Consider the following 22549-nt stretch of genomic DNA (forward strand, 5'->3'; position numbering starts at 1 on the left):
TGACATGGAAGGCTATAGAATACAGTTTTGGGTTACACCCACCATGCTCTATGGGCAGAGGGTGCGAATAGTCTATTGACAACAATAGTCTAGTTTCTGGGAAATGACATGGAAGGCTATAGAATACAGTTTTGGGTTACACCCACCATGATGAACTGATCTCAGCTGTCCTAACTAGGACACCAGGTTTCCAAATCATTGCCTCTGTTTAAGATGAGACTCTCTAAACTTTATGTATGATAGAAACATACAAGTTGTTGTCTGCTTCACTGTTCACACTGACTTTCATCAGTTCCTTTTACTAAAGTCACAACATTCTTACAGTACTTTTTTTATTTGGATGGAAACATTTCCACAGCCTCATACATATGCAGCCCTGCCAGCTCCAGGGTAAAATTTACAGGGCAGCAACTCTGAAGCTCATTGTTCATTCCAAGGTTACTGGGTTAGGATTTGCTAATTCAAAAACATTACCAAGGCAATCAGGAGGCCCATTCCCTAAAGTAGATTTTGCTAAATACACAAACTCCAGTCCCACCCCATGGAATTTAAGATGCAAATCATTCGTTTTGTCATACTTATGGGTAAATATCAAGTGAAAGCTCATACTTATACGAGGTAAATGATTTAAAATTTATGTCACAAAGGATGGAGTCAACTCTTCATGTTTTATCTGAAATGCACTGGAAAGCAGTTGATAAAGTGCACAAGTAAAGGTGGACTACAAGGAGATGTAGCTGTTCTTGGATTTCTTTACTTTAATCGTGGCAGTGATAAGTTCATCAGTGCCAAGTGCAGTCTCTGTGTCATAATCATTCTGCCAAACCACAAACTGAGGCAGATATGTATATAATTAACTCGTAAGATCACACTGAAAAAACTAGATCCCAAAACATTTGTTGCCACCATCAGTATGGTGCTCTCCCACCTTTACATCGAGCATGAGAATAAGCTTGCTCTGTCCCCTCCCACAAGAAAAACAAAATTATTAAAAGCCAACCAACCACAACTACATCTATGTGCAGAGCTTCATTCCCACCTAGGAAAGAAATGGGACCATACCCTGACTTTGCTGATGGGATGCCGGAAACATTTGTTGTCACCCGTCTCACTCAGGGTGATGGCGTAGAACTGTCCTTTGTTCAAGTAGGTCATGGGCCCCTCCCCTTGCTTTTGACGCAGAGACTTGGTAGCTTCTAGTGTATACTGAAAAGTGCTGCTGAAAAGACAAGGAGAGAAACATCAACAAAATCCGTATCACTTTCTCCTTTTCTCTTTGTCCCCATTTATTAAGTATTTCATGCATTGCATAAGGCATAAGAAGCTAATAATAAAATTCCAGGAAAAGGTCACATGGCCATTTAAAAATGCACTTTTTTTTTCAAGTTCATCAGATCTGGCAACAAAATGTAAAAGTATCTGAACTGTAAGTCTCTTGGATCAAAGACTACATCTTTACTTTCTCTGAAAAGAACCATTATGAAGTACAAGACTACGTAACCCACAATGAGTGTGTTAAATACCAGGCGGGAATTCAGTATGATTTGCAGGAAATCACAAACTCCACAGACATTCAAACTTAGAAGTGTCACAGAAAGAGAAATAAATAAATAATTATTTTTTAAAAACCCAACCAGAATAAAACTTGTTGCAAAAGATGGACTCAGAGAATGAAAAGTCCAATTGCTACTTTCAGCACAGTGCAGGGAAGGAGTTCAAGGAGAAGGGACAGTAAGTTTATTTGTTTAAAGATAACATGCAAATCAAGGTTTTTACAAGCTTTCTTTTCAAAATTAGTCAGACAGAACAAAGTGCCTACATTTAGTTGTATCCTGCAACCAAGTAACCTCCTTTTAGAAAAACAGAAAAAAATAGAGAAAAGGTTTGTGCTTGTGCTGGAATTTTAGATCTTCAAAAAGACCCTCCTTCATAGAAGAACTTTCCACTTTTAAATCAGTTCTCAAATCATGAAAAGTTAAAGCCTTCCTAGTGAACTCTTAGCTGGAAACAATTCTCACTGAGCCTCTTCCACCTGCCTCCCCCAGTAACGGGCTTGAACAATAATCCAATAAAAACGATGCCTGCAGCTCCTCACATTTTCTTAAATGAAAATAATGTTCACCATGCAGAAAAAAAAATCTTCTCTTCAAACTGCATGGGAAGCTTAATGCAAGGAGTCACTTGCAGGATGTCCTCATGAACTGGATATGTGGGGGAAGCAATTTCACAAAAGTCCTAATTCAACACAGTATTTAAGCAGTGTCAGAGCAGAATCAAAAGGAGGAATATACTGGTCCAAAACAACAGTGTATATCCTTAACTTTCTAACTCTAGCAAAGAACTCCAGATCATCAGAGTACTGCCATAGCAATATAGAAATAAGGGGAAAACAAAAATATTTTTAACTATCCAATGGAAAAAGCCCACTAAAATGTATGAATAATATTTACATTTAAATCCCCACTTGACAAGAAGGTAGAAAAACCCCAACAGATCCACTGTCTTTCCATCCAAAGGGAAGAGTTTCAGATAGTTTAGTATCAATTATTTAGTAGCAATCATTTAATCAAACAAAGACAACTTCTAAGTGTTTCTTAGTTTATAAATTTAAATTCAGTCATTTTTCTAGTTGCTTAAAAGTTCTAGTTGCTTTAAATCAAAGCAAAGCTAAGGTAAAATCAAAACACTCATCTATACCTATCCAACCCACTGATGGCAGAACAGGCACATCCCAATAATGCAGTTGCTGCCAACATGAAGGCTCTCACACAGTGAGAAGGCAGCACAAAGGGCCCCGTGGTCCCCTCCTCTGTCACCCACTGTGGGAGTGTTGCCATGGTCCTGTCCTGTGTGCAAGGGGAACAGAAGCACTGCTGACGCTGGCAAGCAGTGTGGTCCTGTTGAGTGGACTGGAAGAGCAATACCACCGGTGCTGCAGACCCAGCATCCATCCTGCTCATCCTATGGATTGACCACCCATTAGTGGTAGGGGCACAGCCTTGATTTAGTGTCACATGAAGGCACTGCAGGTTGTGTGCTGCAAGACTGCTTCGGAACACATATCAAGGCATGCTGAGTGCCCTGGGACATGCACCTCAAAACCTCCCACCAGGCAGAAGGCCTAATGATGATGTGTGCTGAGAAGGGCTTAGGATGATCCAAAGTCAGACAGTGTCTTAACAGAGTTGCCTACAGTCTGCCACAGTCTGGTCTTCTGTTTCCTGTCACTCTGGATGTTTCAGAAAGATGTCAAAAAATGTAAATCCAAGACACATCGCACTTGGCCAATTTTGCAGTCTCTGTGTGGTACCACTTGTGAATTTACTTCTTGTTCCCAGCTGGCAGTCAAAGTGTGCCCTATAGCAGGAGGATTACTCTCACCCTTAAAATTTATTGCAGTCACTCAAATTATTATAATATTATTCTGAACCTCAACATGAGTCTTAACTAAAGCCCTGTGTAGTCATTAAGGGATCTTCTATCAGGCTTCCAATTACTTTCATATTCACCACTTCTTTTTTCAATCTGAAGTTTTAACTTCTGAGCACCTACCACTTCAGGAAAGACATATTTTGTATTTCTTAATGCACATTCAGAGGTTTTGTTCTAACGTGGACCTGGGCATGAAAGGCCTAATGTCTGAGAACTGTTAACAATACCAATGCTTCAGGATTCAACTTCACAAATATTCCATGTAGTAAGTGATATCTATTAGATATCTGCTAAATATCTATTACATATGTTCTGCCTAAACAGTGACTCAGTTCTGAGCTCACTGCAGTTAATGATTGTTTTAATCCTCTTCAGAAGAAAGATCAGGCTATAAGGAACCTTCACCACAGATGCAGTCATATGCCTAATCCAGGAAAAATATGTAGGCATGTTCCTGTTTCTAAAGTGAGAGTACTCACTCAGATATAAACAGAACCATTCACAAGCAAGAAATAAAGCATCAGCTTAAAAACTTAAGTGATTACAGTCTTTATTGGTTAAAGGGACTCTGCAGCATTTGCCCATGCTGCACATACATTTTTCTGTGCTGAGGGAGAACACTATAGTTTTCAAGCTTAAATTTTTGAAGCTGTCTAAAAATATTTTAGGAATTCTTAAGTTTTTTTACATGATTTGTAATAGATACTTTGTTTATATTGTTTTATAGGTAAATATGAAGTACCAAAACAAGCAGCATGAAAAGACAGAAAACCTACTAGGAGTAACCAGAAAAAAAACAGAAGGGAAGAGTAAAGATGGGAATTACATAAGGTTGGTGGAGCCAGTTCAACCATCCTGGACATCTGTTTTCTGCATCCTGAAAGGTGGGAAAGATTTCATGACCTGTTTGTCAAGGCTGTGCCCTGTTACTTGGGGGACCTCTCTAAACAGTTTTAATCTCACATATCTCAGTGGGGCTTCAGAGGAATTACTAATGTAAAACAATACTGAGGGAAAGGTAATAGATGAAGAGATAAACTGGTCAGATCTGAAAACTAATATGATCAAGAGAACAAGGGGACAGTGATGTCTGGCAGCATTAAGGAGCCCTGCAGGCACCTCAGGCTGAAGAAAGGGAGGGTAGAAAGTGGACAGAGACAGCCTGTCCTCAATACATGCCTGTATAATGCCAGTCAACACATTTCAAAGCTTATGCCATACCTTGTTTGTTCATAAATATATTCTTCAGCCCCCACTGACACACTCCGATACTTCTGAAAAATAAAACCAATTAAATATAGTTTCATGCAATCAAAATGCAAATACCAAGAGAAGTATAATTATGTTTTTTTAAGGAAAACTCAGAAGAAATCATCAGTCATTTAAAGCTTAAAATACCTAAAAAATTGAGTGAATATAAATATGCTAATCACATTTTATATAAAGGTTAGAGGTTGACATTGTCAAAAATATATAATTTACTTACCCAACCTCAAAAAAATGTGTTTACACTATAAAGGACTAATAAATTAATCGCATCTAACTAAGAATATGAAAGAGATGAGAATGGTATATTTATATAATTGCTGCAATTGTATCTGAAGAACATAGCAAGAGATTGACCGAAGTGTCCCCTACCACAGGGATCTATAAAAACTCAGCACTCCTTCAGTACAACAGAACTAAGCCACTCCATAAATGCTTTGAAACAATTTCTAAATATGTATTCATAATGTGTTTTAAAATTGAGCAGGAATTAGAGCAATTCCGAACTCAGTCATCCTCAGCAACTCAGGAAGTACTTTCCAAGCACTTAGGAAAACTAGTAAGTGCAACTGTACTCTACTTCTAAACACTAATTTAGCACACGTTTCTTTTGGTATGTTTTGATATTTTACTTTATGGTCTCCCCACACCTGCTTCATCCAGCTGTCCCTACAGAAACAGTGCGTGGCTGGAGAAGCAGTCAGAGCACACATGGCAGGGACAAAGCTCATCCTGGTATTTGGGTAATTGAGAAAAAATAAAGGGACAGGCTCAGTGTGGAGCGAGGCTGCAGCAGGGTGGAAAAGCTGTTCCTGCTCCCTGGCCACATTCATGTGAACATCTGGGGCTAAAAGGCCACCAACAGAGGTATACACCTCACCAAACAGCTACGGATGGGGACCTAGCTAAAGTCAGTTGTTCAGTCTCCCTTTTTGCAGTTAAAAGAGGAAGTGAAGATGGAGAGGAGTGAGTGCACCTGGCAAACCATTCCACTCGCTTTTGGCAAGTGGATTTTAACTGATTCTTTCTCCACAGACTGCACAGAAAGTCTAGATGACAAGTACTGTACCCTGCTATTAACCAATAACTTTAAAAAGCATGTAACAAAATATTACCTTTGTAGCAAAATTAACATAACACAGAGTTCGGGATGCAAAGCCAACATACAGATGTAAAGCCTCTTTTTACAGCCAAATTAAACAAGTTTGCATGTTTGATAGCTCTCTGCACAGCACAGATGGGCTGTTTGGGAACCTCTCAGCAACATGTCCCAGAACAAACCAAGGTAAAGGAATCACTCTGCTACAGCACCCCAGGGAAAGCCATGAGTAAGCACCACCGGGCTCAAATGAAGAGCCACTTACCAGTAACATCAACAGCTGAAAAAATGTGTAATGTAGAGCACTGTCTCTAATTCAAGGTTTGATCCTACTGATTTTACAATGGCAAGCTAGATTTCTTCATTAATTATTCATTTAGTTGACCTACATGTGTTCTATATCTGAAAGTTGATTTCACCTCCAGACATCCTCATCTATTGCTTGTGAAGACCATGTAGTTTTCTATAATACACATAAACAAACACACAGTAAATTTCTCATATACTCAATCAGAGTAGCTCAGCCTTAAGGTAGCTTGCCTTGCACTTTTGTTACATTTACAGTTTTGTAGAGTTGGGAGGAGACAAACTCTAGGGGAGATTTACCATCTCTAATTATTTGCAGAGGTACTGTCAGCTTTAAATAGTCTTTACCCTTCTACATTTCCAGCTTGTTTGCATTATTCTGCAGCAGGCAAAAGCAGCCAGAGGGTACTCACCATACTAAAGCTGACTGTAAAATCACTTTGACTCAGCATAACTGTAAAACAGTTTAAGGAAGATCCTTTTCTCTCTTCTCCTCCTCATTCCTGTACATATATATGCAGTTTTTCCTTGCCTGTTATATTCTCCACTCCCCTCTACTCATCCAATGCAACTACTTTTTCTCACTTGCCCGTGTTGCAGAATACAGCTTAGTGCAACAGACAGCTTCTGAACAAATTAGTTGGGTTTATCCAGCAGCAGAGCTGACAGTGCTCATTTGCACTTTCAAAAGAACATCTAGAATTTCCCCATCACAAAGCAGCTGCTATTTCTTACTGTTACAAATAGGTCTGAAGGCAGATCTTGTTAATGGTAAATAAATCTTCTTTCAGAATGGCAACTATCCTCTACTTGACACAATATCCCAAAAGACAAAAAGATCAATATTTATTATTCTCAGAATTTCCAATAAACATCTTTAAAACTGTCTTCTGAAGCGCCTCATGATGCTCCCCTGTAATCAGAGCACAGACTGACAGGAACACAGCAAGGAGCAGAAATGAATTTGTTGAAACAAGCAACACTGTTCTTCTAATGGCTCTTGAGGACAGTTCAAATCTCCTTATCTTGTTTACAAGCTCAAATATCCGTATCTTGTTTACAGCTTTTTATTGAGTCTTAGATGGTAATTTGAGGTAAAAAACTTACTTCTGTTCCTCCATCCTTGAAGGTGTCGCTGTAGGTACTGTCAGGAGTACTGCGCTGGTCATCTTTGAGATAATTTGTGTGGGGAGCAATATTGGACACTTCGTATGGTTCAAAGATAACCCCTCGGTGCTCCTCGTTTTCTCCTCTTGCATAGTGTGTTTGTGGGGTTATAAAAACAGGGGTGAATTCCTCTGCTTTAACCACAGTCACTCCAGTCCCTGTGATGGGTGTTGAGCTCCCAGACACATTTGTGTTGTATTCCCTTTTGGATGACTCCAAAGGATCTTGGTTCAAGGAAAGGTTAACTGGCACTGTCTTCAGGACTTGCACACGGTTCTCTCCCCCACTTAAATTACTCTGAGCTTCCGTGGTATTAAGACAATTTCTGTGAGACAAAACCAAAAAATGTTATGAACTGTCCTGACACAGTAAATCTTCTCCTCAAGTAGCTTAATGTTCTTAGATATCAGGGAAGGAGGTCTTTCAATTCTGATAAGCCACTGCCATAAGAAGTAATACATTAACAAATACTAGGCAAAAGAAATTGCGAAGCAAGCAGAGAGTCCAGAGCTCTTTACAGTTAGGGAAACATTACATTTGGTTTGACCTACAATGAGTAAGGCTTGTTACAATAAATTCTGGGTATCCGGGCTTGCTCTTGCCTTGGCTTACAATTTGGATGTAAAATCAGTCCAGCAGTGCAACAGCCTTTAGACACAAAATAAGAATAAAGAGTAAGGCAAGGTATGGATTACTCACAGTAGGTAATTTGCACATGAAATAGGCAGAATATCAACAGCAAAATTCACACGCTGATGTATGCTCTTCTAGGTTGTTGACAGGCCACTACTGTTTGTGTAACTCTGGTATCAATGCTCTTCTGAAAGAGCAAGCCCAGGAATCCCATTGTAGCAGAGTAGATCAGTAACTATAGTGGCTGCAAGGTAACCTCCAGCAGCATTCCCACAACTAACCACAGCTGTTGTTGAAAGCAATTCATTTCTGACAGTAGTTGCACTGACATAGCATTATTAACTTGTAAAACTTTTAGTAGGTGTAACACTGCTGTTTTCAAACCAGGAGAAATGGTCTGACACTGCAGTTCCTCTCTCTTGGCTTTTCACTTAAGGCCAGTTTTGTCAATCACACTCAATTCAGGAATTTCTCTGGTGTTCATAGAAGAAAAACTCTCCCTCAAAACACATTTCATAGTCTATTTTGAAACAGTAAATTTATACTACTACCTATTTAAACTTTCACCTTATGCAGCTAGTGGAGACCGTCTAAGGCTGTCACAAATTAGCTACATTGAAATAAACCTTGTGTAGCTTCTCTCCTTCACAATTCTACATAAAGATACCTTCCTGTATGTAAAAACTTAGTTCTTTCTACATAAATATACACTTTTTTTTGTCCGCAGTAAGGCAGGAGGAAGCTTCCTCTGAATCAAGTCACTTTTAGCCTACAGAGAAAAGCTGAAATCTGAGAGGAGTGAGAAGAATATTCTAAGTGGATGATTTTAAGAGAGTTACCTTATTTGCTGGGCAGACCCTAAGTTATGTTAAATAAAACTTTATAAATCAGGTTACTCAGGCCAAACTACTCATTTTTTGCCCTAGAAGAAGAAAACAGAGTAAAATAGCCCATAGCCAACTGTCAATATAATCTGATTTTACTAATCTCAGCAGTAGCAAAACAACAAAACCAAACACAATGAAACTCTCTGCTACTTTGAAAACTGCATGTTGGATAATACTACACAATTTTTTGAATAAATTAAAAGTAAAAAGGAGTAATGTGTGCTTCCCAAAATAGCCTTCATTCTTTTAACTTTTGGAAGAAAACCATAAACCCTCAGGCTATCACAGTACCTTCAGTTCACAACTAATCAACACTGTTAGTAGCTGGGTGTATGATTTTGAATAATACTGTACCTTTTATCTTGGTCTTCTTGATTATCACTCACTTTGTTAACAGACAACAGCCTTTTATCTCTGGGAACCTGAGAACAACACCAGGCATGGGGTCAGGTAAATGCAACTATCAGGCATTTGCAGCTTCAGATTGCTCTACTGCAACAATTAGGAAAATGTAACAACAAGTGTTGTCTAGGTCACAGGTGCCAGGAGCTGCTTTTCTTTGGGAGACTGATTGTGAACAGAAAGAAAATTTCCAAAGGGAAAAAATGTAGGAATTGTTTTCTTTTCTAGTTCTTGGGCACACCAGTCTGGAGCAAAGTGCTCTGCTATATTGTCCTTTGGAACATCCAGCTAGGCCAAGCTATCTCAAAATCGAAGCTCATATTCCAAAAAACATTCACACACTTTTCACTGAATAATACAAGATGAGAAGAAAGATAGGATGCTTTGATGAGCTCTGCATGGATACCATTTTAGCTCAGACAAAAAAGATTTTTCAATTAAACCATAAGCACCAGCTAAGTTCTCCTGCTACAGACCAGCCTGGAGGGTGTAGCACTCATATCTAGGGAAAGTTTGTGAATCTTTCCCTTTCCTAATATGGGGACAGGTCAGGGCACGCTAGCATGCCATCAGAAACACTGACTTCTGCTCTGTTGAGTGCATCAACAGCTATGAGAAGTAAAAATCCAGTCAAATCTGGCCGCTTGAGAGACTCAGAATTGACAACAAGCGACTTCAAAGACTTGTATTCCCACATACAGGTTTCCTGACACCAGCACAGATATGAAATCACCAAGGGCAAAGTTGCTGCCATGACCATATTTTCTTTTCTTGCTGAACCAGCAATTTGAGATCTAAAGCTTCTATATTTTGAACAAGAGGGCATACCCACTCCATCACAGCAGTTAACTCAAGTTTAAAGAGCAAGAATAGACCTAAGAATGGGCTAAAGCCATGCCTTTTATCTTTAAACATTTAAAGAAAAGAAGTATCAGGAAAATATCTGAATTTAGAGGAAAAACAGTCTTACAGTGAACTAGAGTACCCAACAATAATATCAACTATATCTGCAAGACAGCAGCAGAGTCAGAGAGTGCTAGTCAGAGGCATTCCTTCTCTTAGGGACATCCCCTCTCCCTATTAAGCATCCTGCTGGTTAAAAATCCTCTTTCATGTATTTTTGAACTGGGATAAAAGCCACAGTTTGCACATGTTGATTCCCCTTTTAAGATCACATATTTATCCCTGAAGGAGGGTCTATGTTTACGTAAATATCACTATAAGAAATAGAAGAAGTTAAAAAAACTAAACAGTTAAGGTCAAATAATTCCTTTTGACTGGAAAAACTACTTCAAAAATATTATCCAGCATGTCGGAACAAATGAGCCAGACAATAAATAAGGGCAATTCAAGAGTCTGGTGCACTGGAAGTCCTCCTTTACACTTCCACATTATGGTACAGAGGTTAGGTTTTAAGTTCCTGTTTGAGAGTAGAGTATCAGCAGGAGTTATCATTTCTTCCCAGTTTAAGACAAAAATAGTTATGACTGAATGCTGGAAATGGCTTTGAGATGTTAATCTCATCTTATTCCATCTGAACCTCAAGTCTTTTGCAACTGCCCGGAACAAGGAACAGCATGTTTCTTAAAACATAATTTTGAGAAGGAAAAGGGCTATTTTCTCGTTTTATTTTTAAAATCTATCAGATTAATGAACTACTTTATACAAAAGTATTACTAAGACAGAAGTCAATACTCCAGCTGTTCATATACATCCTGAATTTTATGAATCCACATTAATTTCACAGATTCTGGCACTATCATAACTCTGCTAAGTAGAGAAAAGGACCTTTCTTCTTTTTCACTGGGGAAAAGCTTTTCTTTACTGACAAGAACACACAAAAGCAAGAAACAACTCTTGAAATATAATCAGTAAAAAAATTAAAACAATATTTAAGGTTGGTATACGGTATCTTGCCTACAACACCTTCTCCTGAACATTCATCTAACTACTGTAGCAGAGACTAAGAAGAACCTATTCTCCAAAAGCATTTATACTAATAGCAATGTACTAAAAGCAAAAGTTTTTAATTTCCATTCCTGTTACTTCTTCATGAATTACAAGAGGAGCTGGCACTGCTGTACTGGCTTTCAGAGAAGATCAACTGTCCAAGGCAGCCATAGGTGGCTTCAGGAGTAAGGAGACAGTTTAAAGTGAAATGAACAATTTCATACTCTAGTGCTTGGGAGGCAACACTGATTCCATTTGGAGAGTACCAAAGGGTCAGCATGGGTTTCAGAGTGATATTTGTGCCTTACACAGAGATGCACCCTGTAGGATTCTTCTCCAATTTCAGCAGAAATCTCAAAGTCTACTTAAACACTATAAAATATACAAAAAAGGAGTTACTGAAATGGTAGGTAAAGCCCAGGGTTTAGAACCTGACATAAACTGAAACTGTGTGTCAGTGCTTCCCCTGTAAATTGACTTAGATCTGTCTCTGTGTCCAGCTCCATTTCTGTCCTCCACCTTTCTATTTAGACTGCAAACTTGCAGTGCAAGGGCTAGACCTCACTAGCATACCTCACTGTATGTTTGTATACAGCCTACTGAAATCATTATACAAACAAAAATAACATGGGAAAACTGTCAGATGAGAGATACTCCAGATAAAGAGTGAACTAAAACACATGTGGAATGAACCAGAAAAGCAGACAAACCTACAGATGGACAAGGCTTCTCTCCCCTTTTATACTTTTTTAAGAATATTGCAGGCATCTGAGCACAAATAAAAAGGGGGCTAATTCATCCAATGTTCTTTCAAGGGAAGAAGAAGAACACTATGCTCAAAAAGAAAACATGGCTGAAAATTTAACATGGGAGTTCTGATTTTGTTCTTTTTTTCTCTCTAGAACTAAACACATCAAAACAGATTCAGACACGCTGCCTATAACGGAACGGGTGCTTGTTGCAAGTATCAGAAAGAAAACAAGATGCAGTGACTTCTGTCTTATAAAACTGACTCTTTTTGATGCCTCTTAGAGTAGTCCCTGCTAGTGCAGCAGGGAGGGATAATGACAGAGTTACCTACTTTATAATAGTCATACAATAGGCCAAGAGCAGCAGCACTGTCCTCATCACCATTTATGCTCATCATAGCCTTGGTAGCTGCTGTTAGGGGATTCTCCAAATACGACTTCCAGGCTTCATCTTCGCTGGTGTAGGCTCGTCTGGTGTTGAATGAAGTGTCATTTGGCACTAAGGCCACAAGTCGCTTGTTACTGCATAGACAGGAAGAATAAAATTGTGATCCGGAAGGGATTACTTTATTCACAAGGCATGGTAAAGAACATCAAATAGCTCAATTAAAGTTATATGATTACATCAAGCAAGCATCTCTGCATTACACTTGGTGACATAAATATTTATCAGTATTAGGTATCTTCAGTACTTAACAAAAAAAATTAAATGTGTGCAGATCTTGTGATAATATTTCAAATGTATTTTTACTAATATACAGACAGAGCTAGCAAAATATTTTAAGACTATTTGGGAAAAAAATGAAGTAACAATATAAGAATATTTTTCCCCAGTATTTTTGCTAGGGAAAATAACCCAACATTTAACTGACATAAGACATGAATGAAAACCAAGAAAAAGCATCTAATACTAATCTAGGGTTCACCTAAACAGAGTAATAGTTCAGTATTTAATAACTGGGTACACCTTATAATTGAGCTACTCTCTGCTTTTGGAATACACTTTGTCAGTAATTTCAGAGAGGTTTTCCGTAACAGGACATGAGCAATGGGTCCAATGGATGGAACAGAAGTTGACATATTTGGTCTTAATTCACACTTTATCACTCACCACATCTAGTTACAGACCCATGGTAACACACACAAGACCATTAGCAAGTGGGATTTGCAGCAGAGTAGTTTCCTCCAGCCTGAAAGTGGTACAAACTGACCAGTGCCTGTGTACACCCTGAGAGAAGCTGCTGCACCACAGCCATGGCTGAAACTTCCAGTATAATGGAAACATAAATGAAGATAATAGCACCTGCTTTTGTGAACTGTTCAATAAATTTATGGATAGAAGAGTTATGCAAAAAAAAGTTTGCATTCCTATTACACAAGATAGCAGGATTAAGCAGAGAAATAATAGAGTGAAGGGTGTGCTGCTTAGTGGGTGTTGCAAGAGTGCTGTCAAGAATCGTGGCTCAAGTTACAAGGACCACAATGAAACTTTTAACACGTTACATCTTAAAAATTTGAAAGCTGCAAAGATGGCAGAATAACTAAATATACTGACTTAATTGGTGAAACTAGCAGTTATTCTTGGTGACCTCCGTAAAACATTTCTTGCCATCTTCTACGTGAAAACCAGTTCGTTATTCAGTCTCCTCTTTCTGCTCTGCCCTACCTGCAGCAGTGCCAGCTCCACAGATCTAACCCAACCAACCGCCACTGTTGCACAGAGAGTGGCATTCAAACACTGTGCAAACGAGCCTTTTATTTGTTTTCAGAAATAGGATTTGATAAAAGCACAACTGAACCCACGCAGTAAATGCTCTCGGACGCCGGGAGCGCGCCTTGCCCGGCCCCCAAGCCGCAGTGATCAGCAGCAGGCTGGGGCCTCGCCAGGAACTCCGCTGTGGTCTGAGTCCAACCTGCAAAGTGCGTGCTCCAGTGTTTAAGGAAGAGGAGGGGGATGGTGGAGATTATAATCTCTACGGTACAGAGCACTGTTTACAAGTTTCTTTATTTAATGAAAAACAAAATAATCCATCTGGTACACAGAGCACAATTATATGAGCTCCATGGGGGAAGAGAGCATTCTGTAGCTTTCTATCAGAAAATACAGCCAACAGTTACAGTACAGATTATAATTTTCTTTCACCTAAAATAACTGGACTTTTAGAATTTTCCTTTTCTTTTTCCTGAGGACCTTTCTGCCTGACCTTTTGCTGCCTCTTCTAAAGACTTTTGTCCTTCGTGTTTCCACATATATATGTGTTGTAACAGGCCTGCTTCAGCAAGTGAAGCTGAGCATAAATTAGGAGCCCAGGGAAAGACAGAGAGAACTACTAGGTCTGCTTGCCTTTTCAATGCCTTATTGTTAGTGACTCAAATCAGATTTGCAACAGCCCCACTATTTGTGCCAGAGGTAGTTGAAGGCCTGTTCCCACTCTGGAGTAGTCAATTCTCCCTGGCTCAGAAGCAATTATTCCAGGCAAGGATTCTCCTTTCCTCAACAAAGCTCCCCTTCAGCTAAATCCGGGCTGTTTCACCGCATGGGCGGCTGCCCATTGCAATGCACAAAATACCACTCGCCCTTCTTCCTGTAGCAATCTTCCCTTACAGTCAATAACTGCCTTTTGTTACTGGGAGCACTCACAGCCCTCCACAGAACCAATTTATGAGCACTAAAGGCAAGATGCCCTTCAAAAACCTATCTTCTAAGGGCTGGGATGGGCTTGTCCATAAAAATGCTGGAGGGGAGGAGTCAATCTCTGCTGCTAACTTAGTTGAAACAACCTTAAAAGAAATGACCAGAGTGCAGTCTCTCAGAGGTATGTATATGACTGTGTTGGGTAGAAGCTAAAGTAAAGGGGATAAACACTCTAGAAACAGTCACTCAGTAAGTAAACAGTTGAGATGGCTGGAAAGGCACAGGTGCATAGACCTAGAGCCTTCCCAGCACCTCTGCAGAGCAAGTTTTCTCTAAAACACAAGTTTTCACATTTCAGAACTAAATAGCCGTCTCCTCTGGCTTGAGAGATGGTCTGCAGTGTAATCAACCGACACACTCATTGTATTTACTCTGCAAACAGACTGAAACAATAGCACTAAGAAAAATAAAAAACTTCCTCATCACCCCATCCCCGTAATCAACTCTGTGGGAGGTTAATGGTCAGACCTAATTGTCATGATTTAACATAGTCAATCATTTCAAAGATTATATCCAAAGCAGTCAGCCAAAAAAACTGGGCTCACTTTAAGAAAACTTCTCTATTAAGTAAGGCCATTTGAATAGAAGGGAGGGTTTCTCTTAAGAAATGAGATTTGTGTGTGCACATGCATTCCCCTTCCTTTTCCACATCTGTGGAATCTTCTGGACAATTTCAGCTAAACGTGACAGAGGGGTAGCAAAGTCCTCCATAACTAAAAGAGATAAATACATTGTATTTTAACATATGCCAAGAAAACCCAACATCCTGAGTGAGGCTATGCACAGGTAAGCTCCCTGGTCTTGTCAGGTATCCTTCCATGCCAGGACAACCCCAGCTGTTCCAGCTGTGTAACTGATGCCAGCAGGCAGCTGCTTGGAATGACTCTGGTGGCACCTAGACCACGTGGAAGACAAAGGTGGACAGCTACAAATAACCACATTCCCACTGGAGAGAGCTGCTCTGAACACTGCACCTGAAAGAAAAGCCTGGGCTGGAGCCTGCAATTAGCAACACATCTATGGATCTTACCAAAACCTGCAAATCCATCAGTGACCCCATCCATGGAGAACCACTCACTTAAGGAGGGAAGATGGGCCAAGACTGCAAGTGCAAGACTCCTGTTGAACCTAACCAGCCACACCAGCAAATAGCCACTGTAGCCTCAGCTACAGAACCTGCCAGGGAGCAATGAATGAACCCAATCCCTACTGTGCCCATCCCTCACATGGGCTAGCCCACCACCCCTCCATGTTGGAGTCAGGATGTGTGCAAACCAGAACACAGCTGGGAGGGATGCACCTGTACAAGCTGAAAGCACACCATTATTTTATCATGGAGATAAAGTTTAAGAATTGAGGATTCTTTGTGTCTAAAAAGTAAATGGTTCTTCCCAAGCTATCACTTGAGCCCCTAATGAATGCAAAACGTTTCAACTGTTTTACGTTAAACAGTAATAGGTGTGTGAAGATGAAAGGTATTTTCTGGGGCATGGTCTAGCTAGGAGCTAGACTGCTCTGACACTTGAGTATTTATGTCAAGGCTGAATTTCAGATGGGCTTTATTTTGCAATCTTTTTTCCTCCCAACTGTTTAGTAGATATTTTCCTGTTCATACCATCCTACAACCTATATGATGTGTTCTTTCATAAGAAAAGACATAGATTTTCCAGATTTACAATGATTAGGGTGATTTGAGTTTATTTAAAATTAAGATTACGGAATTTTATAAAACCTATACAAGTGTAGTGTATAAAGATGTTCAAAACTTTCAGTTACTGCAGTACAACAATGTAACTTGGAGAGGTACATTGTACTTAATGTCAATAAATCAGCTAGAAGGGCTGGCCTTGTAAGCTCTTCCTCGGATTAAAGATAGTGAACATTCAACAGCCAGTGCTTGGGGCTATAAAATCCTACTACAGGGAAATTCTCACCCAACTTGGTGCAATTTGTGAATTAGTTTACAATGAATCAGAATTAACACACTCATGAACAGTGGTGAAAGGCTTCGTGATCAGCCTCCTTTTTATTCAGAAACAAGATGTCCCACCTGCCAGTCTCTCTCAGACAAATTTGGATGCTCAAGAGCTTTCTGCTGAATTTGCAAAGTTCAAGCAGCCCTCAACCTCTCTGCAAAATATGCCCCTGAACATAAAGCAGACTGATGCAGCCATGCTACATTAAGTACAGTGCATCTTGCTCCATCATATGCCCAGCATTATATCCTGATCCAGTTGGTGCTAGGTGGGGAAGGAAGCCTCTTCCTACCTGCCCCATGTCTTTTGCCTTGCCCAGGAGATTCAACTCTGAAACCCAAAGCAGATTGTTTAAACTGCCAAGGTGGGCACCCAGCCCAGGCATTTCCACGTTTTAACTGCGCTTTTTTTTTTTTTGACATTGCATTTGTTCTTTCAACAAGCTTAAAAAAATAAAGTTACAATCAAGCTGCTCCATTAATATACCTGCAGACTTCTTCGCTCCCTGACAATGCACGAGGACTTTCCCTTCCCTGCAGGGGCTAGGTGCCAGATGAGAACACAAAAGTAATGTGTGCAAGATAGAATGGGAGGAGTCCCAGTTCCCAGGTTTCAGCCCAGGCCTGAGCCTGTCCATTCTTACAGGGCTAAGAGCACCAAGCACATCCATGCACATCCTCTGCAAACTATCCCTTCAAGAGAAGGGATAGGGGGCTTTGGTCAATACAGCTCTTACAAAGCACACAAATTTTGGCATTAGTCAAATAACTGGAAAAGGCAACACGTCACCCTGGTTCCCTGCCCAGCACATCAAGGCCATAGGATATTGACCATAACCTCCTTGTTAGTTGGATGATAAGAAGGTGAAAACTGCAACTGTCTCCAATCCATAAACCCTGGCAGAAACACGAATTCTAAAACACAATGCTAGCCAAGTGGACCACTTCCACGTTGCATGCAGACATGCACCACACACCATGTTGCACCCTGGGTTTCTGATCCCATAATTGTCCAGATCAGAGACCTGGCTGTAGTATGCTGTGACCCAGTGGGCTAGGGGAAGAACACCCGCCTGCTTAGTCTTTCCTCCAGTGCAAAGTAAGAAATGGGGAACTTCAAGAATGCCCATGTTTCATTTGGTGTGACAAAAGGTAGAGGAGCACACTTCAGACACATCCAAGAATCAGAAAAAGAGAAGCTCCCACTTCAGTTTTGACATAGCTAAGGAGAGTAGAGTATGATCGTTTACAAACGTTTCAGTAGCTCTAAAACCCTTTGTAAGTTTGTTTTACACTTATACAAATCTCAGTTCAGCTATAAAGCAGATTTAGAACAGATGTTCATACAATTTGTCTTACAACTAATGCCCATACATATGAATTCACAGGCACAAACTGAAGTACTGTGACCATTTAAAATGCAGGACAGATCCCAAAGAAGCTGGATAAGTTAACAAACTTTAGATTCCAGATAATAAATTTCTGTCTGTGCTCATTACACAGAGAAGTATAAATCAAAGCTAATCCCAGTGCTTGAAACCATTTGTTTTAAAGATTCTAATGTTAGTTTTGGCTCAAGTTTACTACCCTCAACATACTACTTTGTCTAGACATCAAGTTATAAACAAAAAACAAAAAAACAACAACAAAAAAACCCAACAACATGTATGACTCACTGCAAGTTTTGATTTATTTAGTTAAAAAAACCTTGAGACTCCTCAGGATTTATTGCCAAAAGTATAATTAAATAGTCAGTAACACTGTTGTTTCAATTAGATAATAGGGTTCTGTTAAAACTACAAAGGATCGTAAATGTTTAAGGAACAGGAAAATTATGGCCCATGTGTCTCAGTATTTTGTCATTCACAGACGACAATCACATCGTTCCCAGAAGCACAACAGGTCTCCAAAATGCACTTAACCAAATCCAGTGAGTATATAAATATACAAATGATTTGAGAGTAAAAGAAAAAAATCAAAGCATTTAGACCACCAGGAAATGAAAAGGCAAGATGCCCCCTGGCCCAGCCAGAAGTCCATACCAAGGAAAAAACTCCCATTAAAGAGGCTGAGTAATTTTGCCTGCTAATGAATGCAGGTTTGGGACTCTTGTAATTTTGGGACAATTATACTTTTTTGAGTACAAGACAAACCTGAACACATGCTAAATGATTAAAAGAAATTATTTAACTTTACTAAACACTCCAAGAGAAAGTAAAATAATATATTGAGAGAAGCAACAGTGAATGGGAGAACAGACTAGTTCAACAATAAGATGCCTAGTAAAAGTTTTATTTGCTTTTACTCAGAACCAAAATAACTTGGGCATGCAATAGTGATTAAAGAGATTAAAACAAATAGGTGATTCATTAACATTGACAAAAAATTAACTATGTCAAAGTGGAAGTATGAAAAAGAAATCTGACACAAGAATTAAATATATACAATAAGTGCCTACTGAGGACTAGTTCAAGCAGGCAATTACTCACCCTGAGACAGACTTTTTATACCTGTGATTTCAGAAACTTCTTTGTTTCACTGTAATTAAATATTATTTCTACCAGACAATCTTTTGTTACTAGTGCACTACACCTGTTGCATCCTTTTTTTTTATCCAAGAAGAAAACAGTCTCAAAAAAAGGCAAGGTTTCAGTACATTTGTAAGAAATCACTGGTATCTTAAAAAAATGAGGAAAAATTGAAGCTCACAGCAGTCCTTCAGGAGCTAACAGAGTTGATCAGAATTAGTAATTACTTAGCAGCTTCGTAACAGGCCATGCTGTTTTGCTAGGAAGCATACTTCCAGTGTGCATAGCACCCAAGGGTGTTTTAGATGACTTGAAGCAGCCAGAAGTGCCTTTAAAATTAAAAACAGGTTATAACAAAGTTTCCTAGACCTGCTGCTGTTTAACCTGACCCTTGGCCCTGTGGTCCTTGTTCACTCACTGCTTCCACAGAGTTAATGGAAATGGAATAGTTACTGCACTGATAGCACTGATTGCTGTTTTTTCCAGGATATTAAACCTTTTACGCAGTCAGAAAGAAAACATGAATTCAAGAACTGAGCAATCCTGGGAGTCAAGATTTCCCACAAGCATTTTTAAAAAGCTTACAAACCCAAGAGTATACTTTACAGAACAATTAAAATACAGAATTATGGAGTATGCCATCACCTCCCACAATTAGGAAAATTAACAAATCTAGGCAGATACAGATATAAATATATATAAAAATAAATCTATATAGGTATTCTTTGAGGTTGGAGACATTCTCAAGCTATAGGTATGTTGCAATATTTGACTTCACAGTTCACATGCACTTAATATGGTTTCCTTGGTTAAATATTTTGTAAGCAACCACTGTTTTCTTTATGAAGTCAGTACTAGAGAAGAACAGAACAGTATTCCTGTATACTAAGATGTCCGAAATAATTACTTATCTTCTTTTAATTAGCCAGCACCGTCCCAGTCACTGATTAAAAAGCTAATGAACATTCATCCCAGGTTGAATTCTTAGACCAGCATTTGAAAGTGCTGTTTTGTGTGTGTATAAAAAAAGGGCAGTTTAATTGGCTGCTCCATAGTAAAGGAAAAAAGTATTTAAGGCAACCATCAATGGTCTGCACTGGATTAATATTTGTGAAAATGTTTGACAACAAACGTCAACTGGTGTAATATCATTTCCCCTTCAGGTGTCCCCGCCAGAACAAGAATGATGATGTCCCTCCTGACCCTTCCACGGGAAAGAGGTTATGGGATCATTACAATCAAGTTAAAGTGACCTGGGAAAATCCCCCTTCCTGTTCTGCTTTGATCTTCGGTCTAGTCTCAGACTTCAGCACCAGAAAGACAGCAGTGTTAACAGCAAGACCTAACCATTTGATAACCTTACTCCTCTCAGTTAAGCTTATAGTTGCAAGCTCTGTGAGGTTCTGCACACTGATTTTCTGCCTTCCTTGCACAGAAATGATTTTCTAGGGAACATCCACGACAGCATGTCTGACATTTGAAAAGTGGAAAACTTTCTAATTCCTGTTTCTCCATTCGTTCCCTGATGAGTAACACTTTGGAAAATTCATCTCAATGGATGTTCTATTCAGACACTCAGCAATGGGAATAAAAATATAACTGAGTAGTCTGTCACCTAATTGACACTCACAATCTGCTGACAGGAAACACATTTGACCCTCAAAGAAAAAATTAAGAACAGTTCATAGAATTACATTGTAAACTACAAATGCCCTTTGTATTATAGTACTAGATGCTTAAGTTAAATATTTATGAGGGCAGTATATTTACACACTAAGGAGAAAATAGTAAATCAAAATTACCCTGTGAGGAATCCAAGATCAACTTCTGCCACAGATACTACCAAGCAGCAAGCTGCAGAGGTGAACGTGCCTCCACTGACATACAGGAACAGGTCTGAACCCATTCCCACCTACAGGCTCACTCTCCCCTCAGTTATTTACCCACAAGCACATGCTCAGCTGCAGACCCAGGGTGCCCCAAGCCCTCCTTAATGTGGTCAGTCCGAGCATGCCCCAGCCCCATCTACCTGGTGTCCTGAGTAGCTCTTGCACATCCCGGCCTGACAGACAGGCAGTCACGTGGCTGGGCATCCAGCAGAGCCACAGGGCCAGCGTGCGGGGGCCTGCTGCGAGCCTGCTCCTCATGCAACTGCACTCCAGCCCACGAGGGACTTTACACAACATCAGGAGCAGCAGGGACACAACCGTGGCAGAGAACAAACAGCTGTACAGTTTTTGCTCCTCATAGAAGTATTGTCAATCTCTAAAATCCAGTTAAGTCTCACGAAGTAGTGAACTCACTGATTAGCTTCACTAATGCACTAGAACCATTACTCTGGAATTTTGTAGCGATCTTTTTCTCCAGTACACTACATATAAGAACAACTTTTCAGCCTATAAATGCAGAAATGAACCCTGGAATCATCTTTAAACCATGCAAAGGGGATGCTCCCTCCTCCCACCTTATATCCCCCGGTCTCCATTTAATCCCCAGTTCTCCTCATAATGGGTCTGGAAATTGGATAGTAACAGAAGCAATGCACAAACCTCCAAAACATTCATAGAGGCAGGGACACACATTTCCTTCTGTAGAGATTCTAGATTCAGCAGTTCTTGTCTTTAACACCTGCAATTTGCTTGCACCCCCTCTGCATATGAACTCAGACCAATGAAAAATGAATGTCAAAAATAACCTCCAGAAGATTGGGCTACTCTCAAACCAACACTCCCCTGAGCCAGTTCTCTAGTTGCACAAACAGCTCTACTGACACAGCTGAGAGGGCAGAACAGAAGCAGGAACAAGTGGCTACAGCCTGCTTAAGTCGGTACTACCTCTGAAAAAATGCATGTGCAATCATGCCTTATCTCTCCTGACCGATGGGAGTTTGTGGAAGCAAGCAGGCAAGACCCAGTTTAGCCAGAAAGACTAAAGGGAAAGACAGGAAGATAGTGTGACTATCTTAAGGATAACCTCCCTTCCAAACTCCTCAGTTAGCATTAGAATCAAACACCTGGTTCTTTAGCATTTTCACCTAACTGCCCCTTAAAGCACTACAGAATAAAAGCACTGTTCACCTTCCTCCCTTAAATGACTATAGAACCGCTGTTCCTGCTCCTCCCTCCAAATGGGAACACTGCAGGCAGCCCAGTTGAGCTGTAGTGCAGCAGGGTGCACCACCTCTCCAGAAAAGCCAGCAAGTCCCACAGAACGTATTTTCCACACTTTCTATATCCCCTCAGCTGTTTAGTCCTCTCTACATCAGCACTTCACCAGCAAAAGCCCCACGAAAACCCGTCCAATGACACTGACAAATTAACTGACCTCGAAATAATGAGCTTCACTGTCCAGTCTTGCCTGTAGGGAAGATCTGGTTTTAACAAAAAGAAAGGCCATGTGGAGGAGAATAACGTACTCTCTGGATTAGGTTTTAACTGGATATCATTAGAGCCTTAAAAAA

At 39.9% G+C, this 22549-nt stretch overlaps 1 protein-coding gene across 3 annotated transcripts in view; it reads right to left on the reverse strand.

The window, feature by feature from the left end:
* Positions 1 to 22549, reverse strand: part of GRHL2 (grainyhead like transcription factor 2) — a 71516-nt gene that overhangs the window by 46285 nt on the left and 2682 nt on the right. For all 3 annotated transcript variants that reach the window (XM_018077961.2, XM_018077950.2, XM_018077970.2), the window contains exons 2-6: positions 12224 to 12413; positions 9145 to 9212; positions 7211 to 7595; positions 4654 to 4706; positions 1063 to 1219 (exon numbers count right to left, since the gene is read on the reverse strand). In XM_018077961.2, coding sequence (XP_017933450.1) covers positions 1063 to 1219; positions 4654 to 4706; positions 7211 to 7595; positions 9145 to 9212; positions 12224 to 12413 — 853 coding nt within the window. The remainder of the gene's footprint in view (positions 1 to 1062; positions 1220 to 4653; positions 4707 to 7210; positions 7596 to 9144; positions 9213 to 12223; positions 12414 to 22549) is intronic.

Source organism: Manacus vitellinus, unplaced genomic scaffold (assembly GCF_001715985.3).
Source record: "Manacus vitellinus isolate BGI_N305 unplaced genomic scaffold, ASM171598v3 scaffold_1_pilon, whole genome shotgun sequence".
Taxonomy (NCBI): Eukaryota; Metazoa; Chordata; class Aves; order Passeriformes; family Pipridae; genus Manacus; species Manacus vitellinus.